Source organism: Stylophora pistillata, chromosome 9 (assembly GCF_964205215.1).
Source record: "Stylophora pistillata chromosome 9, jaStyPist1.2, whole genome shotgun sequence".
Lineage (NCBI taxonomy): Eukaryota > Metazoa > Cnidaria > Anthozoa > Scleractinia > Pocilloporidae > Stylophora > Stylophora pistillata.
In genome coordinates this window covers 19,428,185-19,446,329 of record NC_142527.1, presented here as the reverse complement: position 1 = coordinate 19,446,329, position 18,145 = coordinate 19,428,185, and the positions used below count along the sequence as shown (strand labels likewise).

At 38.8% G+C, this 18,145-nt stretch overlaps 2 protein-coding genes, 1 long non-coding RNA gene and 1 other non-coding gene across 6 annotated transcripts; 3 read left to right on the top strand and 1 right to left on the bottom strand.

The window, feature by feature from the left end:
* Positions 1-332: 332 nt before the first annotated feature.
* Positions 333-453, top strand: LOC148723677 (U5 spliceosomal RNA). The gene has a single exon (XR_015992085.1). It is a non-coding gene; the product is annotated as a U5 spliceosomal RNA (small nuclear RNA).
* A 586-nt stretch (positions 454-1,039) lies between these two features.
* Positions 1,040-4,604, top strand: LOC148723676 (uncharacterized). The gene is made up of 8 exons (XM_088734205.1): positions 1,040-1,470; positions 1,950-2,010; positions 2,288-2,551; positions 2,969-3,124; positions 3,284-3,427; positions 3,586-3,671; positions 3,970-4,023; positions 4,168-4,604. Exons 1-7 carry the CDS (start codon positions 1,267-1,269, stop codon positions 3,982-3,984), a joined length of 930 nt encoding a protein of 309 aa, XP_088590331.1. The 5' UTR covers positions 1,040-1,266; the 3' UTR covers positions 3,985-4,023; positions 4,168-4,604.
* Positions 4,605-6,913: 2,309 nt separating this feature from the next.
* On the bottom strand, positions 6,914-18,091 carry LOC148723674 (uncharacterized). Of its 3 annotated transcripts, none has more exons than XR_015991995.1 (5): positions 17,819-18,091; positions 16,404-16,453; positions 8,516-8,558; positions 7,887-7,944; positions 6,914-7,307 (listed from the first exon to the last, which is right to left on the bottom strand). It is a non-coding gene; the product is annotated as an uncharacterized LOC148723674 (long non-coding RNA). The 3 variants fall into 3 exon arrangements; XR_015991994.1 differs by having other exon boundaries at positions 16,348-16,453; positions 17,819-18,090; XR_015991993.1 differs by having other exon boundaries at positions 16,401-16,453; positions 17,819-18,090.
* LOC148723675 (uncharacterized) lies at positions 9,866-13,754 on the top strand. Its single transcript, XM_088734190.1, has one exon. It carries the CDS (start codon positions 10,910-10,912, stop codon positions 13,712-13,714), a length of 2,805 nt encoding a protein of 934 aa, XP_088590316.1. The 5' UTR covers positions 9,866-10,909; the 3' UTR covers positions 13,715-13,754.
* Positions 18,092-18,145: the final 54 nt, after the last annotated feature.

Sequence of the window (18,145 nt, the reverse complement as noted above, 5' to 3'; positions counted from 1 at the left end):
GCACATATACTAAGTCGATTGTTGTGCAATATGGCCTTTAGTCAGGAATGAGAGAGTAAGAGTTCCTTCACTAACGTGGTTTCAATTCCAATTTCAATTTCCAATTGTCTTAAAACCGATTACTTTGGTCGGTGCCGTTCCCATCGTTTTCCTGAAAGACGTTATCTATTCCAGACACGGCCTATGCTTCTACGCAAATTCTATGTTTCCTATAACACCAAAGCTTTCACATACCTCAGAATTTAGTGCGCAGGCGCGAAAATGATATTTATAAACCCCACTTGTGTCAGCGAGTCATTTTTGACATACTGCCGTTGCATACTAAGTACCCTTTACTCTGGTTTTCCTTCACCACGCATAAATCTTTCGCCTTTTACTAAAGATTTCCGTGGAGGAGAACAGTTGAATGAGTTTGTAGAACAATTTCTCGTCGCCCTGCCTTGAGGCGGGGCCCTGAGGTGAAGTGGATAAATTGTTTGACGTTACTTTTCTATCCACTAACCGTTGAAAGAACGGTGAACCCTCTCTTACAGCGCTTGGGGGAGCTAAAATCTGCACTGAGCGAGATCAGTCAAATGCGAGATTCGTTAAGACGAAAAAAGCAGAGTCGGTTGTTGTGCAAGATGGCCTTTAGCCAGGAATGAGAGACCAATTTCTCGAAGGCGAAAGCTCCTTCAGTAATGTGATTTTTTTGCATCCTCCGGATTTTCACGTTCGAACAGCACGCTCGAAGTCCCTACAAAAAAGACGTGGCAAAAAGGCTTGCCTAAGATCATTGCACCAAATGCCAGCACGCATGCTCTGCGTGTACTCAAAACCCAGGATATAAGTTCCTCTAAAATAGATTTTGCGTCAACTGCCGACACGTCGTTTGGTAGGAGATCGTGGTGCCAAGTCTGCTAAGCGCTCCCGAGCGCACTGAACTGTGTTAAAAGATTTGTGCGTGAAAAGGAGAACCAGAACTAATGGGTAAGAAGATGGACCAGAGGCATAACAAAGATGACGCGATGACGCATGGGTAATTGATGAGCTGTAAACAATATCATTTTCAGCTTTTTGTACCATTTAACACTTGTAAAAGAGGTTTAATTTCTAATCTGGTTTCGACCCTTCAATAAAACTTTAGTGCCCAGGCTTAACGCTTCAACTCCGGCGTGATGTCAAGAGGTGACGGCACAAACGCGTTACCATGCAACCAGTCATAAACAAATCGAAACTTTTTTTCGCACCAAGAGCTCAGTTCTTACTGAAGCAAAGTGAAAGAGAATGAATTTTTCGGGTTTATCAAATACTTCGAGTGAAGATAATAGTTGTAAAATGAACAAAAACATCTCAGGTCAGCAAGAGTCCGTGAAGAAATCCAGTTCTGCGAGAATAGTTGATAAAGAAGTCAATGTCACTAATCGTTCCGCTGAGAGTTATCATGAGCCTCTGGAGGCCTCTCATGGGGCAAGGATCATGGTTAATGAGGTGGGTGTTTCCCAATCATTACGACTGCTTGTTTTTCGCTTAAATTAAACGTTTGGTACAATTAAGTCAGAACTTGTTATAGGAAGGAGCACGAAGAAAACTCTTAAGTGATTTTTTCGTCGGACGCGTAAGTTGACTTTATTCGATATATGAGCTAAGAAAATAGTTCGTAATTGGTTCAATTTGAATCAAATTTGAGTTTCCTCCCAACGCCCAAACTAAGCTCAAACTTAAGTCCGTTCAACATCGGAGAAACTTTAAAAGCAAAAGGAAATTTTTTGGATCAAAGATGCTAAGGTGAGTTTGGAAGGGTTCCTTCGTGAAGAGATGTCGGAAAAAGTGCGCGCGACTAAAATCATTAGATTATGACGTCACTCGTGGCATTTCACCATCTATCCGCCGTAAGTCGACGCATTGTGTTCTCAATTTTTTTTGTTTACTTAATTTTAAAATTGATGTGCTTACATAATTGATTTCAGTATGTGAGAGAAGAGGAACAACTAACGCAGAAGATCAACTACCTTGAAACAGAGATTAACGGTTAGTTTTGTGTAATGACGCATGCAAGATTAGACAAGCGCGTGCGGACTGAAAAGCCATTTAATTAAAGGATGCCAAGACTCAACTCTGTGTCCCTGACAACAAGTCTTTTACCCCCACCCCCCCCCCCACCACCTCCCCTTGCCCCAATCCCCTTTCTCGTTCCGTCATGAGCAGTTCAGTTAGTATTATGTTTTCCTGATCTGACTCATCGTTCTAAACTTAAAATTAACCCATCTTTTATTTCGAGTATTTGTAATATTCATATTTTTAACAGCTAGGAATAAGGAGATCGGCTTTCTTAAGGAAACTCTCTGGGGGAGAGACAAAGAAATTGCTGATCTAAAGAAAAAACTGTCACAACTGCAGCAAAAGGGACGCAGAAATAATTTTGATATTGTCAAGCACATGACGACAATGGATGAAAAGCTACAGAAGGCGAGGATGAACATTGACGAGCTAGAGGGCGGCATTATTTTCAGTGTAATAAAGAATGAAATAAAAACAGAAGAATCCCAGAGTGAACCACAAATATTTAATGGTGAGTAGCGATGGCGTCTACTCAACCGAGTGGTGACCACGCGGTTTGTAGGACTGCCTTGTCTTCATGAACTCCAGGGATGCGTAAGGGAATAGAGATGGGGAGAGATCGAGGGTCTGCACCACCTTTCCCTGAAAATGAATCAGTGCTTTTAAAGACCAGAAAGATGAAAAAAAGCGGTTAAGATTGCGGTTCACGCCATGGGCGAAATCATAACTTACGGGTCTGATTTAAAATACGACCCCCATTTCACAAAAAATTCAACTTAAAAATATAATATTCCATCCTCAAGACGAGAAGAGGCACTTTAAACTGAAAACTTTTGAATGTTGATAAAGTTTGAGAACGTGTTCTTCCATGCACTATGATTTTCATTTCTTTAGTTTTTTTTTTTTTTTGGTTTTTATTTTCAACTAGGCAAAGACTATTTTGACCTTCAACCGTCATGGTTTGACACTCTATCAAACAAATTTGGATGTCTCAAAGTTGATAACTCTCCAGTAACAGCAGGAGATCTTGAAGCTATGAAGAATGTTAAATCAAATTTAAAGCTCTCCACTGAAGCAGCTAAAGGTAAAAAGGAATGAAACTTGCTATGCGATTGCACACATCCAACAGTCCACAGCGAAAGCAATGTATGCTAATACGTGACAAAACAGTTGGACACTTGGAATCGATATAGCTTTTTCCATGCACTGTTTGATTTTCATTTATCTTTTATCTTCCAACCAGGCAAAGATTACTTTGACTCTCAACCGTCATGGTTTGACACTCTATCAATAAATGGTGGATGTCTTAAAGTTAAAAACTCTCCAGTAACAGCAAAAGATCTTGAAGCTATGAAGAGTTTTAAATCAAATTCAAACCCCTCAAAAGGTATGTAAAAGGAAACTTGTAAAATATGATATAACCCCCTCCCCCCCTCCCCCGCAAGGCAATGTGAACGTTATTTACCGAGACACTAGTCAATCTATAATTAAATCCGTGGGTAGGCAATTAAGATTTATAACACAAATTTTTCTTGAATTTTCTAGGGAGCGCATATTCTTTCCATCGCCCAGCACCTCCTGTTCTGGCGAGCATCGTTCCAAGTGGATCTCAAATGACTTTTGCTTACCAGGTGATCAACCAGCACTACATTCCTCAAACTGCTAGGTTGCTGAAATCAAATTTTACAAACTGTAAAATGCCTGTTATAAGCTCCCTTGGATCAAACATGGTAAGGGGTTTGGGTAGGAATATATTTGGAGGAGCTCACACTGGGGGATTCTCATTCTTGGGGGGGGGGGGGTGGGGGAATTCATATCTTAAGAGCATGACCTATGTGACACTGAGAACTCTCTTGGCAACTCGCACAGAAACAAGCTGATTTAAGTTACACAATTTCATTTTGTATCAATTTTTCGTTTTTTCCACAGAACAAGGATTGTTGAGCAGAACTTTTAACAAATGGTTCGGATCATACTTCTGAAGTAAGAGCTATACGATTTTTTCAGTAAATTAAAGGCAATAATTCCGTCAATATTTAACATTGTACTGAGTGAAGTAATTAATTAATTTCAAATTAACTTTTAAAAGATCGAGATATTAATTCTGATTCTCTTTTCATTCCACAGATCATCTTCAATACAGGCGACTCAAGCTTACCTCTTTCTAATTCTTTACAATTTCAAGGCAGGGCGTTGTTTGTTGTTTTAACCTTGTTATATTTAATCGCCTTTTGAAAAATCTTGGGAGCACCTTGATCAAAAAGCCAATTCTAAATGAACACTGATTCCACTCTTGATAACATCGGTTATGAGCGAGTTAACTTTGTAAATATGTAAATAGTATTGTCATATTTGTAAATTAACTGATGAATGTTAACCATATTTGTCAAAATTGTTAATATTTTTTTTCAAATAAAGTAACATGAAATAAGAAATGAGTTATACTTTTGAAGACACAATCAGTTGAAAAAGTAATGAAAAAGTAACTTCTGATTAGTGTCCTCTATAATGTACTAAACATAATTCATTAAATAATTAATTTAGTAAACACCTCTGCAAGGTTACACGAGTGTCGTTGCATTTTTTATTCAATCGTTCCAAACGTTTGTAGATAATTTAGCATATGCAGATATGACAGTCCTGATGATGACGGTGTAAACCGGGTGTAATTGCCGCCGACCTGACTTGTTTGCATTCGAAATAATTTGAATATATCAACAAAGTTGAAATGGTAAATTGGCCACCGTTGTTTGCATTCGGCCAACTCGTTCTCAAATTCAAAAACCAGTCATCACAGCGGCCGTGATAACAAGTCTAACAAAGGGCCCCTTCATTATCAGCCACGCAAAGCAAAGACATATATCTACGAACTGCCAAAATCGCAGAAGAACGCACGTGACAAAGTCGTGTTTAGTTGTAGCTTTGCATCTCATTGGCAGAGAGGGTAGCGCGAGTTTTCTGGACCAATCAACAAAACCAACGCAGTCCTAAATTATTTTTTCCCATCTTCCTCTCGATTACTTTTCTTTTCATCGTTTATCTAATCCGTTCTTTTATTTCTTGTGGTTTTCCGCTTTAATTGTTCCGAGAAAAGTTTGAAAGTCTACAACTTTTGGAGTGTCCTCGTAACATTCAAAGCCTTAACTACGCCGGTAAACCGACAGAAAGTGCGGCCTATTGATATTTTGAAGTACCAGTAAACTTCCATTTTCTATGGGTTTTGAATAATTGGGGAGCTCTTAATATCTCAGTTATTTAATTTAAATCTCACGCTCCTTCCAAGTTGCACTGGATACATTGGAAATTTAAACCATTTTCATACGACTGCAATCGGGATAGATCCCGCCAAAAACGGTACATCGTGGAAATGCGCATTCATTTGCATTCAGTAAACATTTTAAAAAACGGAGCTCTTCGATAAAACACCCGACATAGTGGAAGATTTTGAAGGGGGTAATAGAATTTTCTGGACGAAACGGAAGGGGGGGGTCAGTCGTCACAAACAAAATGTTAAGGGGGGGATAAAGAAAATTGATTGGCAATTAAACTGGCTGATAAAAATGAAGAGATCCCATACTGAACTCTAATGCAGCTTAAGTCTACATCAAAAGAAGAAATCTACACTTTGTTCCCTTTGGTCATTTGAAATGACCTTTTCAAGCAAGTGACAAAGGCGAAATATCAAACTTGGAAGGAAGGTATATCGGGGGTCGCGATGATATGAAACCTGTTGACTTCAAAAGACCAAGGAAAGGTTTCTACAGTTTATTTGAGGCTCCGTCTTACTTGGTAGTTGGCATGTGAAATGACCATCTCAAGCAAGTGACAGGCCAAATGACGCTGGGAAGGAACGTAAGCCGCCACAATCCCCACCTCATAAAAACATGGAAAGAGTAATGTCATTTTGAACCAATCTGAAACGAAATTACCGCATTTACTCGAATAAGCACCGCATTTGAGACAAAAAATTGTTAAGCACTGCCTTCGAATAATATGTTAGGGCATATTCTAATTGCTGGATAAATTGTTAGAATTTGCCTTTTTTCGAGAATTTCCACATTCGGTGAAAAATGCATGGAAAAAGGGGTTAATAATGGATAAGTCAAGTTTGGATGTATTGCACATGCAGAGTACGAGCTGTGATATTGTTTTGATTTTCGAATGCACTCAAAACGTGGAAATAGGGATAAACAGATATATTGCAGTTGTAAGTTAGATCGCTGGAAGTGCACCCTTAATTCGCGTAATAAAATTTTGGGTCGGGGGGTAGTTGTCGGAAGGCTATCCCCGGGTGAAGTCAATAATTTTAGCCGGTACTTTGTAGAATCCCCTGTACAAAGCCTTAGGATTATTCGACAAATATCACTTAGTTTGAGGAGATTATTTTGCTGGAAAAGAGAATGTAGCCTTCCCCATAAAAAATTTATCAGTATGCAAGTTTTGGTGTTATGTTTCCCCATTGAGATGTTCTCATTGTTGAAAAGGGTCTGCATATTATTCACACCCTTGGAATTTAAGTCAATTTAGCGTTAAAAATGTCTTCAGGAAATGAGAAATTTTCCCAGAAGTTGCTGTATACACAGATGCATGTGCATATATTGACGGCAAACTATTGATTTATCTTTGCTTGACAAGCAAAGTGAACGTCTACGTAGAAGCCCACGGGTACTATTCACCGCCAGATAAAACACTGTAACAGAATAATTGAAGGGTTCATTACAAAAGAAGCCCTCGGTGACTTAGGATAAACTACTGTCGTCCCATTCCAACGTGCTGCCTGTTTACTTGTGGAACCGAAGGAGAACTTAACATGACATCAAGAGTCACTTAGTAGGGCTTCACAAAAGAAAAATCTATGTAAGCAAAGGACAAGTTTTAAGTTTCTCTTCCAAATATTTAATGTCTTCCGATGACATTGACGTACTAATATGGCTGTCCTATTATAAACAAGATCATTAAGCTCACTTAAAAATAAAAAAGAATCAATATATATTAAATTTATATCTCTGATAGGGTAGTTTTCCAAGAGATTATGATTTCACATATTCGAAAAAAAGAGGAATTACTGTGTGACACAGATATATAGGTTTGAAATTTTAAAAGGGATAACTTAAGTATAGGTATGTGTCAGAAAAATGATCTTCTCCCCTTCTTTGTTCCTCTCTTTTCGTTTGCTCCTCCCTTTTTTCTTTGTTCTTCTCTTCCTCTTTCCAGCTGCTCTTCCATAACTATCTCTTGTTGCAGCCAGTCCATGTTAACCACATGCTCTTCAAAACATAAGAAATGTATCACTTAGTAATATCAATATACGACATTTCACAAAGCTGTTTAGCCCTGAGCCTCTGTGGTTTAATACTTCCTTCAAAATCCGTAAACTGATGGCCGTCCAGTGATGGCCTTTGTCAAAAATATTACCACCAATGTTCATACTAGAGATACAATAACGTTCACCCTAGAATGTGCACATGAACCATTAGGGAGAGTACCTCTTTCCGTGCCAATATTCTTTGATATGCCTGACACCTAAGTCACTGATTATTAATTTTTAAGTAATGTTATAAGTGAGAAAACAGTAGTTTGATTGCTTCTCAGGGATGAAATGCACCAGTACTTCACTACGCCTGACACCCTCATCTGAAGTTGTGTGTAATTCATAACAGCCTTGTTCATTGGTTTTATTTCATGAGAGGCGATAAACCTCAAAGCAACTTCAAGAACTCCCTTAGAACATTCAATTTAAAAAGGACGATTTCCTGTTGAGTTGTTAGGTTAGCCAAAATTCTGTTCTATTCTGAAAGTATGAGAAACCCTTTCAGGATGGCAGAGAAGAAATAAGTTTATCTCACCACGTGGTCCTCCATCTTGAGCCATGGTAGCCAACTCAGTACAAATTGATCAACAATCCTATTTTAAAGAGAATGAGAGAATATGGGTGGTTACCAGTTTGCTCGGCTCCCAGGTATTCAGAGAAAAACATAAGAGGATATGCAGAGGCTAAAGCCACTGTGTATCAAAGCATTCACTTCAATATATAAAAGTAATGTAAATTTTTCGTTTTTAGGGAAGATTTATATGATACAACTTAATTGCATGCAAAAAGCTCAAGGTTACTTTCCACTTTTGCAGGTGTCCTTTGGGAAAAAAATTGTTTGCACACTACGGTAGTTTCACTAAAATCTTAGCAAACTATATAATCAGAAGAAAGCTTCATAAATGTTTACCATAAAAATATGTCTCAAGCAACTTTTCTTTTAAGGGCGTGTCAAGATCCAATAAGGCGTGAAATGACCAAAGGGTCTTCTATTGAATTTATTGGATATGGGATGCTTCAGCATGAGCTAATTTGCTGCACAGTCTTATTCATTATTCACACTTATTACACAACACCTGTGCAAAGCATGTCAATTAAAAATAACAAATATGGAGAGTGCAGACTACTTTCAATAATTTAAAGTGCAAGCAATTTGTTCCTTACCACCATCACTTTGTGTTTACTTTCCATTTACAGACTCAATTGACTGTAATAAAAAAAATTTTACCTTTAGTTACTTCTTAAAGAAATCACAAGACTAAACAAGTGTAGAAACTTAGACATACTTAGGCTAAAACTCTGATTCCAAAATAAAAAAACTACCCCCCTGCAAAAAAAAAAAAATTATACCAGTCTTTGATAACATCCTGTTACTCTCCAATTTTTTTTCACTTTTCTTTGCTTTTAATTTGTAAAAATATATCATGCTTCTTCTCAATGCCAAGAGCCTGAGTTTCCAAGAAAACCCAAATAACCAGAAAGAGTATTGGCAAGAAAGATAACCAAATGAGCAGTGGTATAAAATTAGAGCTTGGAGCAATTAACCGACCTGAATGACTGCTACACCCCATTCTTTTTGCTCAGGTCTATGTAAACTAGATTTTGAGCAAAGAATGCAATACCTTGCCAAACATCTGCTAGGATGACTCTATTAAAAGTGTGCATGATCATCATCTTTTGCTGTGATAGCACTCTTCCCTTCAATGTTTTTATTACTACACATATGGAGGCTTTGGTAAGATTGTGGAAAGGAGGGACAACATTTGAGCAGCTAGGAGGGACCAAAATGACAGTGTGGCAGCCATTTATTCCCACTTGGATGGCAAAGTCTGGGGAACCTTCCCCTTGAAATTTAAAAGTTTGGACGTCCAAAAGGGTCCATTTTTGGTCGCTATTTCCCAAGTTGGCTAAAAATTATAGCTACTATGAGTAGCTTTTACATATCTGAGCACATAAACATTTATATACATAGCAATGTTGTCTCTTTGATGTCTGTGTGGCCCTTGATTGATTTTTAGCTTTGCCTTGCTCAAAAAATGAAATTGTGCTGAGGACAACATTTAGATTTTGGGCTATGGTGCTGCGATTTCTAACACAGAATCTTTAATGCGATTACTGATGGTGAAGGAGTTAATTACCGTATTTATCCATGTATAAGTTGACCCCCATTTTCAAGGTTGAAAATCAGATTTTTCATTATTTCTAGTAAAGAAACATTCAGACCGACAGAAATTTCCCATATGGTTGATCTCTTATTTCTGAGAATGTATTGAAAACAGGGCGAATTAAAAGAAACTGCAGAGCAAAATGTAAACATGTGCTGTGAAGTTTAGTGGCACTTGTTTACATCCCCATGCACGATTCAAAACTGTAGTTTTGTAGTCACTGGAGAAGTAATTCACCATCTTTTGTAAATTGTTTTGAAAATGAAATCTTCCTGCACTTAAATAACCTTTTGAAAGGAGATTTAGTAGACTGAAGGAACACCGAAGAGCTTCGAAGGATCGCTTGGACCAGTAGCACAATCACCACGCCCATTTGGTGCTGTCAAAAAACTTTCACTGATTTCTCATGTTTAACATTTACTAAAAAGCCAGATTTTTGCTCACAGCTAAAGTTGTCTTTGGTGATTACTATAAAGGCAATAGAAGGGTAAAACACATTACTGTTTCTGAGAAAATAAACAAAAAAGATTGAAAAAGGGTCCATATTTGAATGTAACGCGTAACACAATTCTTAGGGTAAAATTTTTCAAAACCAATTTTTTGTAAAAAAGGAAGCTCGCATGGAGAAATGGATTACACCTAATAATAACACACAATAAACACTACAATTGAGCAAAGTTTCAACATTTTAAGTTTATTGATATACATCAAAGGATTCATCAGTTTTGAATATCCTTCCTGTAACGCTGCTGTTTAGAGAATGGAGATTCAGAAAGTACTTGTCCATTGCAAGCCAACCTTGAAACCTATGAAGATAAAAACATACGAACTAAATGCTCATACCTTGAGTTTTAACATGGCAAAGAATTGATCAAAAGCAATAAATACAAACAGAGAAAATACAGTTTAAAGAAGTCGCTACGGTTTATTGTAACGGGGTTACGCAATAATATTTCTTGCCATCTTACCTTTTCCTTCAACCTTCTGATCCAAACAAAGTACAATGGGCTTTCAAAACTGAGCAGATCGGAATGCTCACAAGTTCACCTTGTTATTTCCATAGTTTTGAGCTCACAGCTTTAAAAACGGCTAAAATATTAGCTTCGGATTGAGTCGCTACGATTTTCGCCATCTTAACTTTGTTTACGAAACAGAGTGTGGGCAAATTCAGCGTCTTCAACCGTCTTGAAACCCGAAATTCTCTCCGTAAACACGCCATGCTTTCTTCACGAACTAAAGCTCTGTAACCTCTCCTCATATCATTATTTAGGGGGGCTCCAAGGCATTTTTAAGGGCCATAATTTTCTGGAAATTGAGCAATCTGTAAATACCGCGTGTGTACAAGACAGCGTGTCTCCACGTGAAATTGGCGTATTTTGTTCTCGAAAACATCATGGAAGGTAAAGGAGAAAACAAGCTTTCACGTATTGAAGAGTGGAGAGAAAAAAAGAGAGAAAAAAACAGACAGAAGAACCTAAAGTACAACGAAAAGAATCGTGAGAAAAGAGCTGCTTATGCCAGAGAAAGACGGCATGCCGACAAGACAGATCATCAGCAAACGCGCCAACGAACAGCACAAGCAGCAAAAAAATCAAAGAAACTTCAAGAAAAAAAAGAAAAGAAAGCTGTCTTGGAAACAAATATGGAAAAAGTGCGACGACAAACACGAGAGAGGGTTAAGAAGTTGAGGGAAAAAAAGAAGCAAATCGCTAACGCAGGAGAGGTAAGAGATGCCGGCAGCCAAGCTAACGATAATGTTGCAGGCTTCAGAAACAGAATGGCGGCAAGTAGAGCAGTAAAGAAAGTTAAAAAAGCATTGCCTGAAACTCCAGAAAAGCGTGCTGAGATAATGAAGAAGATAGGTGCAAGTCCGAGAACGAGGAAACATCTTGTCAAAGCAGGAATCATGACGACTCCGGAAGAGGAAAAAGAGAGCAAGGTTTTAAAAGCAATGGCAGCTGACATCAAAGAGGGCTTAGAGGAAGTTAAAAGGAGTGGCTCGAATGAGAAACGAACTGCTTTGAGAGCCTTCAAGTCCCTGGCTTTTGGACAAAACGTAAAAAAATCTCGGGCCCAACGTTCTTTAGCAAAAGTCGTCTCTCTGAACAGGAAGAGCATTGGACGTGGAATTAAAAGAAGAATGGAAATTTTGAAGGGGGAGGAACCAAGTTGGCTCGTTTCTAAAAGGAAAGTGAGATTTGATGCTGTTCCTGAGGAGGTCAAGAGGAATGTTTACGATTTTTGGACGACCCAAGCTAGCCGTCCAACAGGAGACAAAAAGGATTTTGTTCGCTATCGTACGGGAAAGAGCCAGTATACAGAACATGCCAAGCACATCCTGGAAAAGTCTCAGACAGAAGCATTCCTAGAATTCCAGGCCCTCTATCCTGGCGTAAAGATAAAGCAAAGGAAATTTGAATCGCTCAAGCCTTTCTTCGTGAAAGCCGCAAAAGAACGCGATAGAAAGTCCTGCCTTTGTCGGAAGCACGTAGAGATCAAGATCGTCCTTGGAGATTGTATGAAATTTCGCAAAGCAGCCTTAAAGGAGAGAGATCATGAGAGTGTTAATGTTCTTGCCACTATTACAGAAGCTGCAGAACTGACTCTTTGCCCCAAAGCAGAAGAAGATCCTTACCATAAACTGGCCTGTTTGGAAAGAGAGTGTGAGCATTGTGGTGTCCACCTGATGAAACTCCTTCCAGAGGAAGAATCAATTGAAGGTACAGTTATTTGGAGACGCTACGATTATGTCTCAACAGGGAAATTTTTGGCAAATGGTCAGGAAAAGAAGAAGCTGGCCCTTGTAACAAAAGAAACACCACCATCAGAAATGTTTGGCTACTTCAAGAACCTCATGAAAGATTATCCAATGCATTCCTTTATGGCCAAGTGGCAACGCGATCAGCTTGACACTTTGCTTGAGCATTTACCTATTGATCATGCAGTCGCCATTCATGACTATTCAGAAGGATACACCTGTAGGTCGCAAGATGAGACGCAGTCTGAATACTTTGACGTAGCGAAAGTGTCGTTGCATGTAACTATACTCTACCGCCATGCTACAGAAGTTAACGATGGTATTGAAAGTACAGAGGAGAACCCAGAGATTGTAAAGGAGCACGTGTTTGTGATTTCCGATGATGTCATTCAAGACAACAGTTCTGTTCACAAAGTACAGGAACTTCTGAACAATTACATCACAAACGACCTTGGCCAACAAGTTAAAATTATGCACGAATTTACCGATGGGTGTGCAGCCCAGTACAAGTCTCGCCACTGCCTGGGAGATTTGTCCTGTTGCGTTGCAGACTTTGGCTTCAAAGTGCAGCGCAATTTCTTCGAAACCTCACATGCCAAAGGCGAACAGGACGCTGCTGGTTCTCATGTAAAACAGAAAGTTAGCCAGGCAGTACTGCGTCGAACAGCCGCCATCAAAAGCGCCAAGGATATGCACACTTACCTGACAGAAAGTTTTACTTTGCCTACTGCGTCAAGCTTCTTGTCAAGAACAAAATCTGTCAACTTAAAACAGCGCCTCTTCTTCTATGTGCCAGCATCTGGCGAGGGATCAGTCAACAGAAACAGACCAGAGCGCAAATTTAGAGAGATCAAGGGAATCAGAAAGATCCATGCAGTTAAGTGCACCACAGAACAAGGAAAGGTGTACACACGTGAACGGTCCTGCTATTGTCTTGACTGCCTGCTAGAAACTGGTGACTCTTGTGCTAACTCTGAGTGGGTTGATGACTGGAAAGAGCTGAAGATTGAAAGAGAAGCATCACCAGCAATTACTAGGAATGCACAGGAAGACACTGTGGCAGTGACAACAGAAACAGCTGTCAGAATAGCTGACTCAGCCGTAGCAGGCAGTGTGGTTGCAGTTGCAGCAGATGCCGACTCCAGCTATGACTATTATCTTTTGAAAGTCAACAGTGACGGAGTTGAGGAGCTAGCAGCAGATGTGACAGATGCTTATGGCAGCATTTACAACACAGGGCAGGAAGTTCTTAAAGGAAACTTTTTCCTAAGAGACAACCTAATCGACATGACATATAAACTTGACGAAAGTAAAGTTGCCATTGTTCATGCAGCGACTGTGAGGCACATTTGTTCTGACCTTCGCACTGTAAAGAGAGGAAGAAAGTCAGTGTATAGAGTACCTGTGATTCTCAATGAGGAGATACTGGCCTCCATGTAATATGAAATGTCTATTAAAAGGTTAAACATTGTTTTATTTATATGGTTTTCTTGTATTGGTGAGCTGATAACCTTGAAAATACCACGCCCGCAAAGAATTCTGGGTAAAATCAAAACTCTTACAAAACATGCGAAAAATGAAATATTTTTCAAAAAAACAGCAAGACTTGTCATATTCTGGGTAAAATGAAGCTAAAAGAGTGATTTGGGTCAAAAGTATCAATTTTGCTATTTTTAAGGCATGTTACAGGATTGGGAGTGATGATTGTGCTACTGATCATGATGAAAACACGGCCATCTTGGAAACTACACAATATTTAACATAGATGGTCCACGCACGTAACAAACTAGTCTCCCTCGCAGCCGTTTTTTTGGATGTCACGCAACGCTCCCCCAAAAGAACGGCTGCTGACAACCGAACTACATTCCTTTCTCATTGTCCTTGCAGTTTGGTCGCGGTCTATTGAACAGACCAATCAAATACCAGAAAATCTGAATGACATAAGATTCACGCGAAAATGTGGATGTGGGAGAAACACTGAAGAAATTTGTCAATGAGAGCTCGAAATGTTTCACATCTTCATCGTTGTGCCCTGGTGAAGATAGAGTATATATTTTTGGGAAAACTTCTCACAATTTCGTTGAAATTATAGAATCTACGCTTAACATAGACGTCAACTGCTACGCCAACGACACGATCGCTAGATTGTTTGAGCGGTTGTTAAAGTTTCAGCGAGCAACTGAGAAAGTAGAAGAAGCTAAAAACTGAACTGAAACTCTTTATTCGCACTATTTCAAGAGGTTACTACAGATTATTAAAGTCAGAATATATAAGAAACAGTAAATTACATCAATTATCAAAAGGAAATACAAGACGCCTTTCAATCTAGGCCAAGGGCTAAACGCTTGCTTCGACCTACAGATGGAGATCAGGAGGAAAAAAGCGCGTGCTTGCCGTCAACAAACCGGGCGAAGCTTCGAGAACACTGCAATTTAGGTCGGCCAACGTCTCCTACACTACTTGTACTTCTTCATTTGCCAGTCCGCTGCTAGCTGGAGCGAACCCGATTAGTTATGTTCGTGGCTTCTTATCACCGGTACAGGAAATCGGCCCGAATTATCGAGTGTTTCCGCACGTTGGTACAACGCAACAACAATAACAATAATATGACCACTTTCATTGGTAACATGGTCAAACACGAGCGGGAGTGCTTGATATATTAACGATTTCCCGGGTCCTGTAGGCAACTTAACAAAAACATCTTCTTTCTCGACTAAAACTTTTTTAATTGCAAGCTTCTGGTGAGCTTTAAGCTCGAAAATTTTGAACTTTGACGACGCTTTGCGAAAAGCTCTTTCAAGCACCGCCATTTGTCTTGTGTTTTCCACATGAGGATCGCGATAGAAAACAAAATCTGATTGGACGAGTCTCAAAAGGTGAGTCTGGCGCGAAAAGGTTCCTGAAAATGGAACCCGAGCTGTGATTGGCCAATTCGGAGAAAGGAATGTAGTTCGGTTGTCAGCAGCCGTTCATTTGGGGGAGCGTTGCGTGACATCCAAAGAAAACAGCTGCGAGGGAGACTAGTAACAAACAAGACCGCACAAGAAAACAGCATTTGCCAGGTCACTAAGTTACTGTAATCATTCGCTGAAAATGAGAATTCAGCACCGAATCTGTAAGGAAAATTATTGTCTGCTCTACAGATCAGAAGATACAATAGAAATCAGCCCCACTAGGTTTCTGTTTAAGCCACATTATTTATTATTTTAAACTTTTTCATCGATGAAGAACGCACTGAAAACTGACAAAACTTGAACACAATTAGAACTGGTTTTGTGAACCTGGTTTTGTGAACCTTGTTTTGTGAACCTGGTTTTCCTAATGGACTTCAGGCAATTGTTATGCTAATTGCTTGGATTGCTTGGGTCAGGTCTTTATCTATGGTCCGTGTAAAAGACAAGGGTGATTTTTTGGGCTAATTTTTCCATCAAAAAGAGTCGACTTATACACTGATAAATATGGTAATACTTCAATGATAAATGTAGAGCATGGCAATCAATGAAATGATCAGTGTCTAATCATGAACTAGCTCTTTGTCAGTGACAAGTTTGTAAAATTAATATTGGAGAAGGGTACATTACTTCATACAACAGTTACTGTGAAACCATCATACTGAAAAATATGGCGACTGCTACACTCAACCAGAACTCTTTGTGCAAGAAAATCCTGGAACCACTCATAAAAACAAGCAGTAAAGGTCTGAAAAATTTAAACCTTGCATATGTTGTTGTTTTGTGAAATACTTGCTTTCTACATGTGCCTTAGCCTAAGAGTAATGGTAAAATGTACAGGTGCCATCTTTGTCTGTCAGTGGATTGAATCTATTGGGTGAACACCAGAAAAATAATAATATTGATACAATTAAAATGAGGGTTTAGTATAGGTATGCTGTGGTTCAGTTTCATCCTTAGTTTAATTCTTTTACTTTTAATAGAGGCCAAATTGATGGTGACACATCATCTCATCATAACTTACAATCTAGGAGCTACATCTTATCTTTCTTTACACAAAATGCAAAAAACCAAAGGAAAATTATGCTTGCACCAAGGACAAAAATTAATCACAACATTTACCTTTTTATAACTGGTGCATAATTTTCCAAGAAAATGTTTACAATGGAGCTTACCACCTCATTGGCACTTTTGTTTACTTTACTTTGCTGCTGGTTGTCATCCATGCCTGTATGTATGAAATTAAGTAAGGGTGAAAAGATTAGTATTTTCTTTGCAAAGATAGTTGCAGCGAGTGTCTCCCCTAATATATGGATCACCAAAGGCTCACAATGAAAGCCAACAAGACCAAGTTCTTGCTAACACATGTAGGAGCAAAAATTGCTAATAATAGGCAATAGTCTGTACTGAATTAAGTATTCAATTGTGCATGAATTAGTATTTATTTCATTTCAATATTTGAAACACATAAATTAGTTGAAAAAGTATGCAAAGTGTGGTAACATATAACATGCATATTATTATCATATTCATTATGATTTAGTTCAAAGGGCTTTATTCTAAATAGATCAAAAGAAAGAAAGTGGCATACGTCAGCCACTGATTTAAATGAAAACGCACATATTATTAAGTGAAGAGTAATTTTGCTGCAAATCTGTCCTCTTCTGGGCGAGCAAAGAGAATGATTTAATGCATTGTGACCCAATTGTTTCTTGCTGGAGAGTATGGGAGAGAGCACCCTATCCTTTATAAAAGATACCAGATCTTCATCATACGTGTCAACAGTTTGTGAGTTAACTTTCCAGGATATATGATGTTTGACATCAACCATACCAGAGGTTGAATTTTTGCATAGTCCCATACAATTACAATGAATACACGTCTTCAATTGTATCCATAATAACCATCAATGTAGACACTATGAGATTGCTACATGTAACATAATAAAAATTATAATGAGGCTGGAAGAAAATCACAAATTTTTGGTCATTGAAACACAGAGATCTGTCTCGTTTTTAATTATGTATCATCTAGTTTTGCATGTCCCAAACAAAATAATAAAAAAAAATCATCCCTCGACACAGAAGGATTCAATGAATCCAGGTTAGTAGTTACTCGGACGTTTTATCATGCAGCCATACGAAAACTACAGTATTTAGCCCGAAACTGGAAAGAGTACCATATAACCCCCTACATTAATTAATTATGCATTGGGCCATTCCATTTAATATCTGGAACCCCCTGTTGAAGGCCTGGGATTTCTTAGGGGGAGGGGGGGTCAATGCTATATTTTTCTCAGGGGGGTTGAACCATATTTCTGAGAGGGGTTGCCATATAGTACCCTTGACAGAAATTCTCACGAGTAGTTTCTGAAGGGGGTTCTACTGGTTTGCTTGATAGCTACATAAAACTCTGAAGGGGGTAATTTCAGGCAATACTGAAGGGGGTTAAAAAATTTCTTTTCTGGAGGGGTGTTACAGGAAAGCCTTCAATGGTTTTAAACGACAAAAGTTTAAAAACAAAGTCTACCAGTCTGAATGCATAATTGGTGTATGGGGCTATATGGCACTCTTGCCCCGGAACCTTACCTTACCGTACTAGTTCCGATAGAAGAGCAAAACTTCGATCACCAACGCACTCCAAACTAATAAGGGAATCGAAGCCACGAGGCAACGTCAAATTCTCGTCTTCCTAAGCTTTCCAACGTATCGAAGAAAATTTCGCCAATAATTCGCACTTAACGCAACCAGAATCTTAATCTTTCACCAATCCGAAGTGTCCCAAACGACACCAAGGATAGCTCATGAAACAAGGATATTCCATTAAATTCTTAACCTACGAGCGCGGAAATCTTAACGATCTTCTTACAATTAATATTTTCACGCTGGGTCAGCTGTCTCGAAAAAGTACCCATTTGACT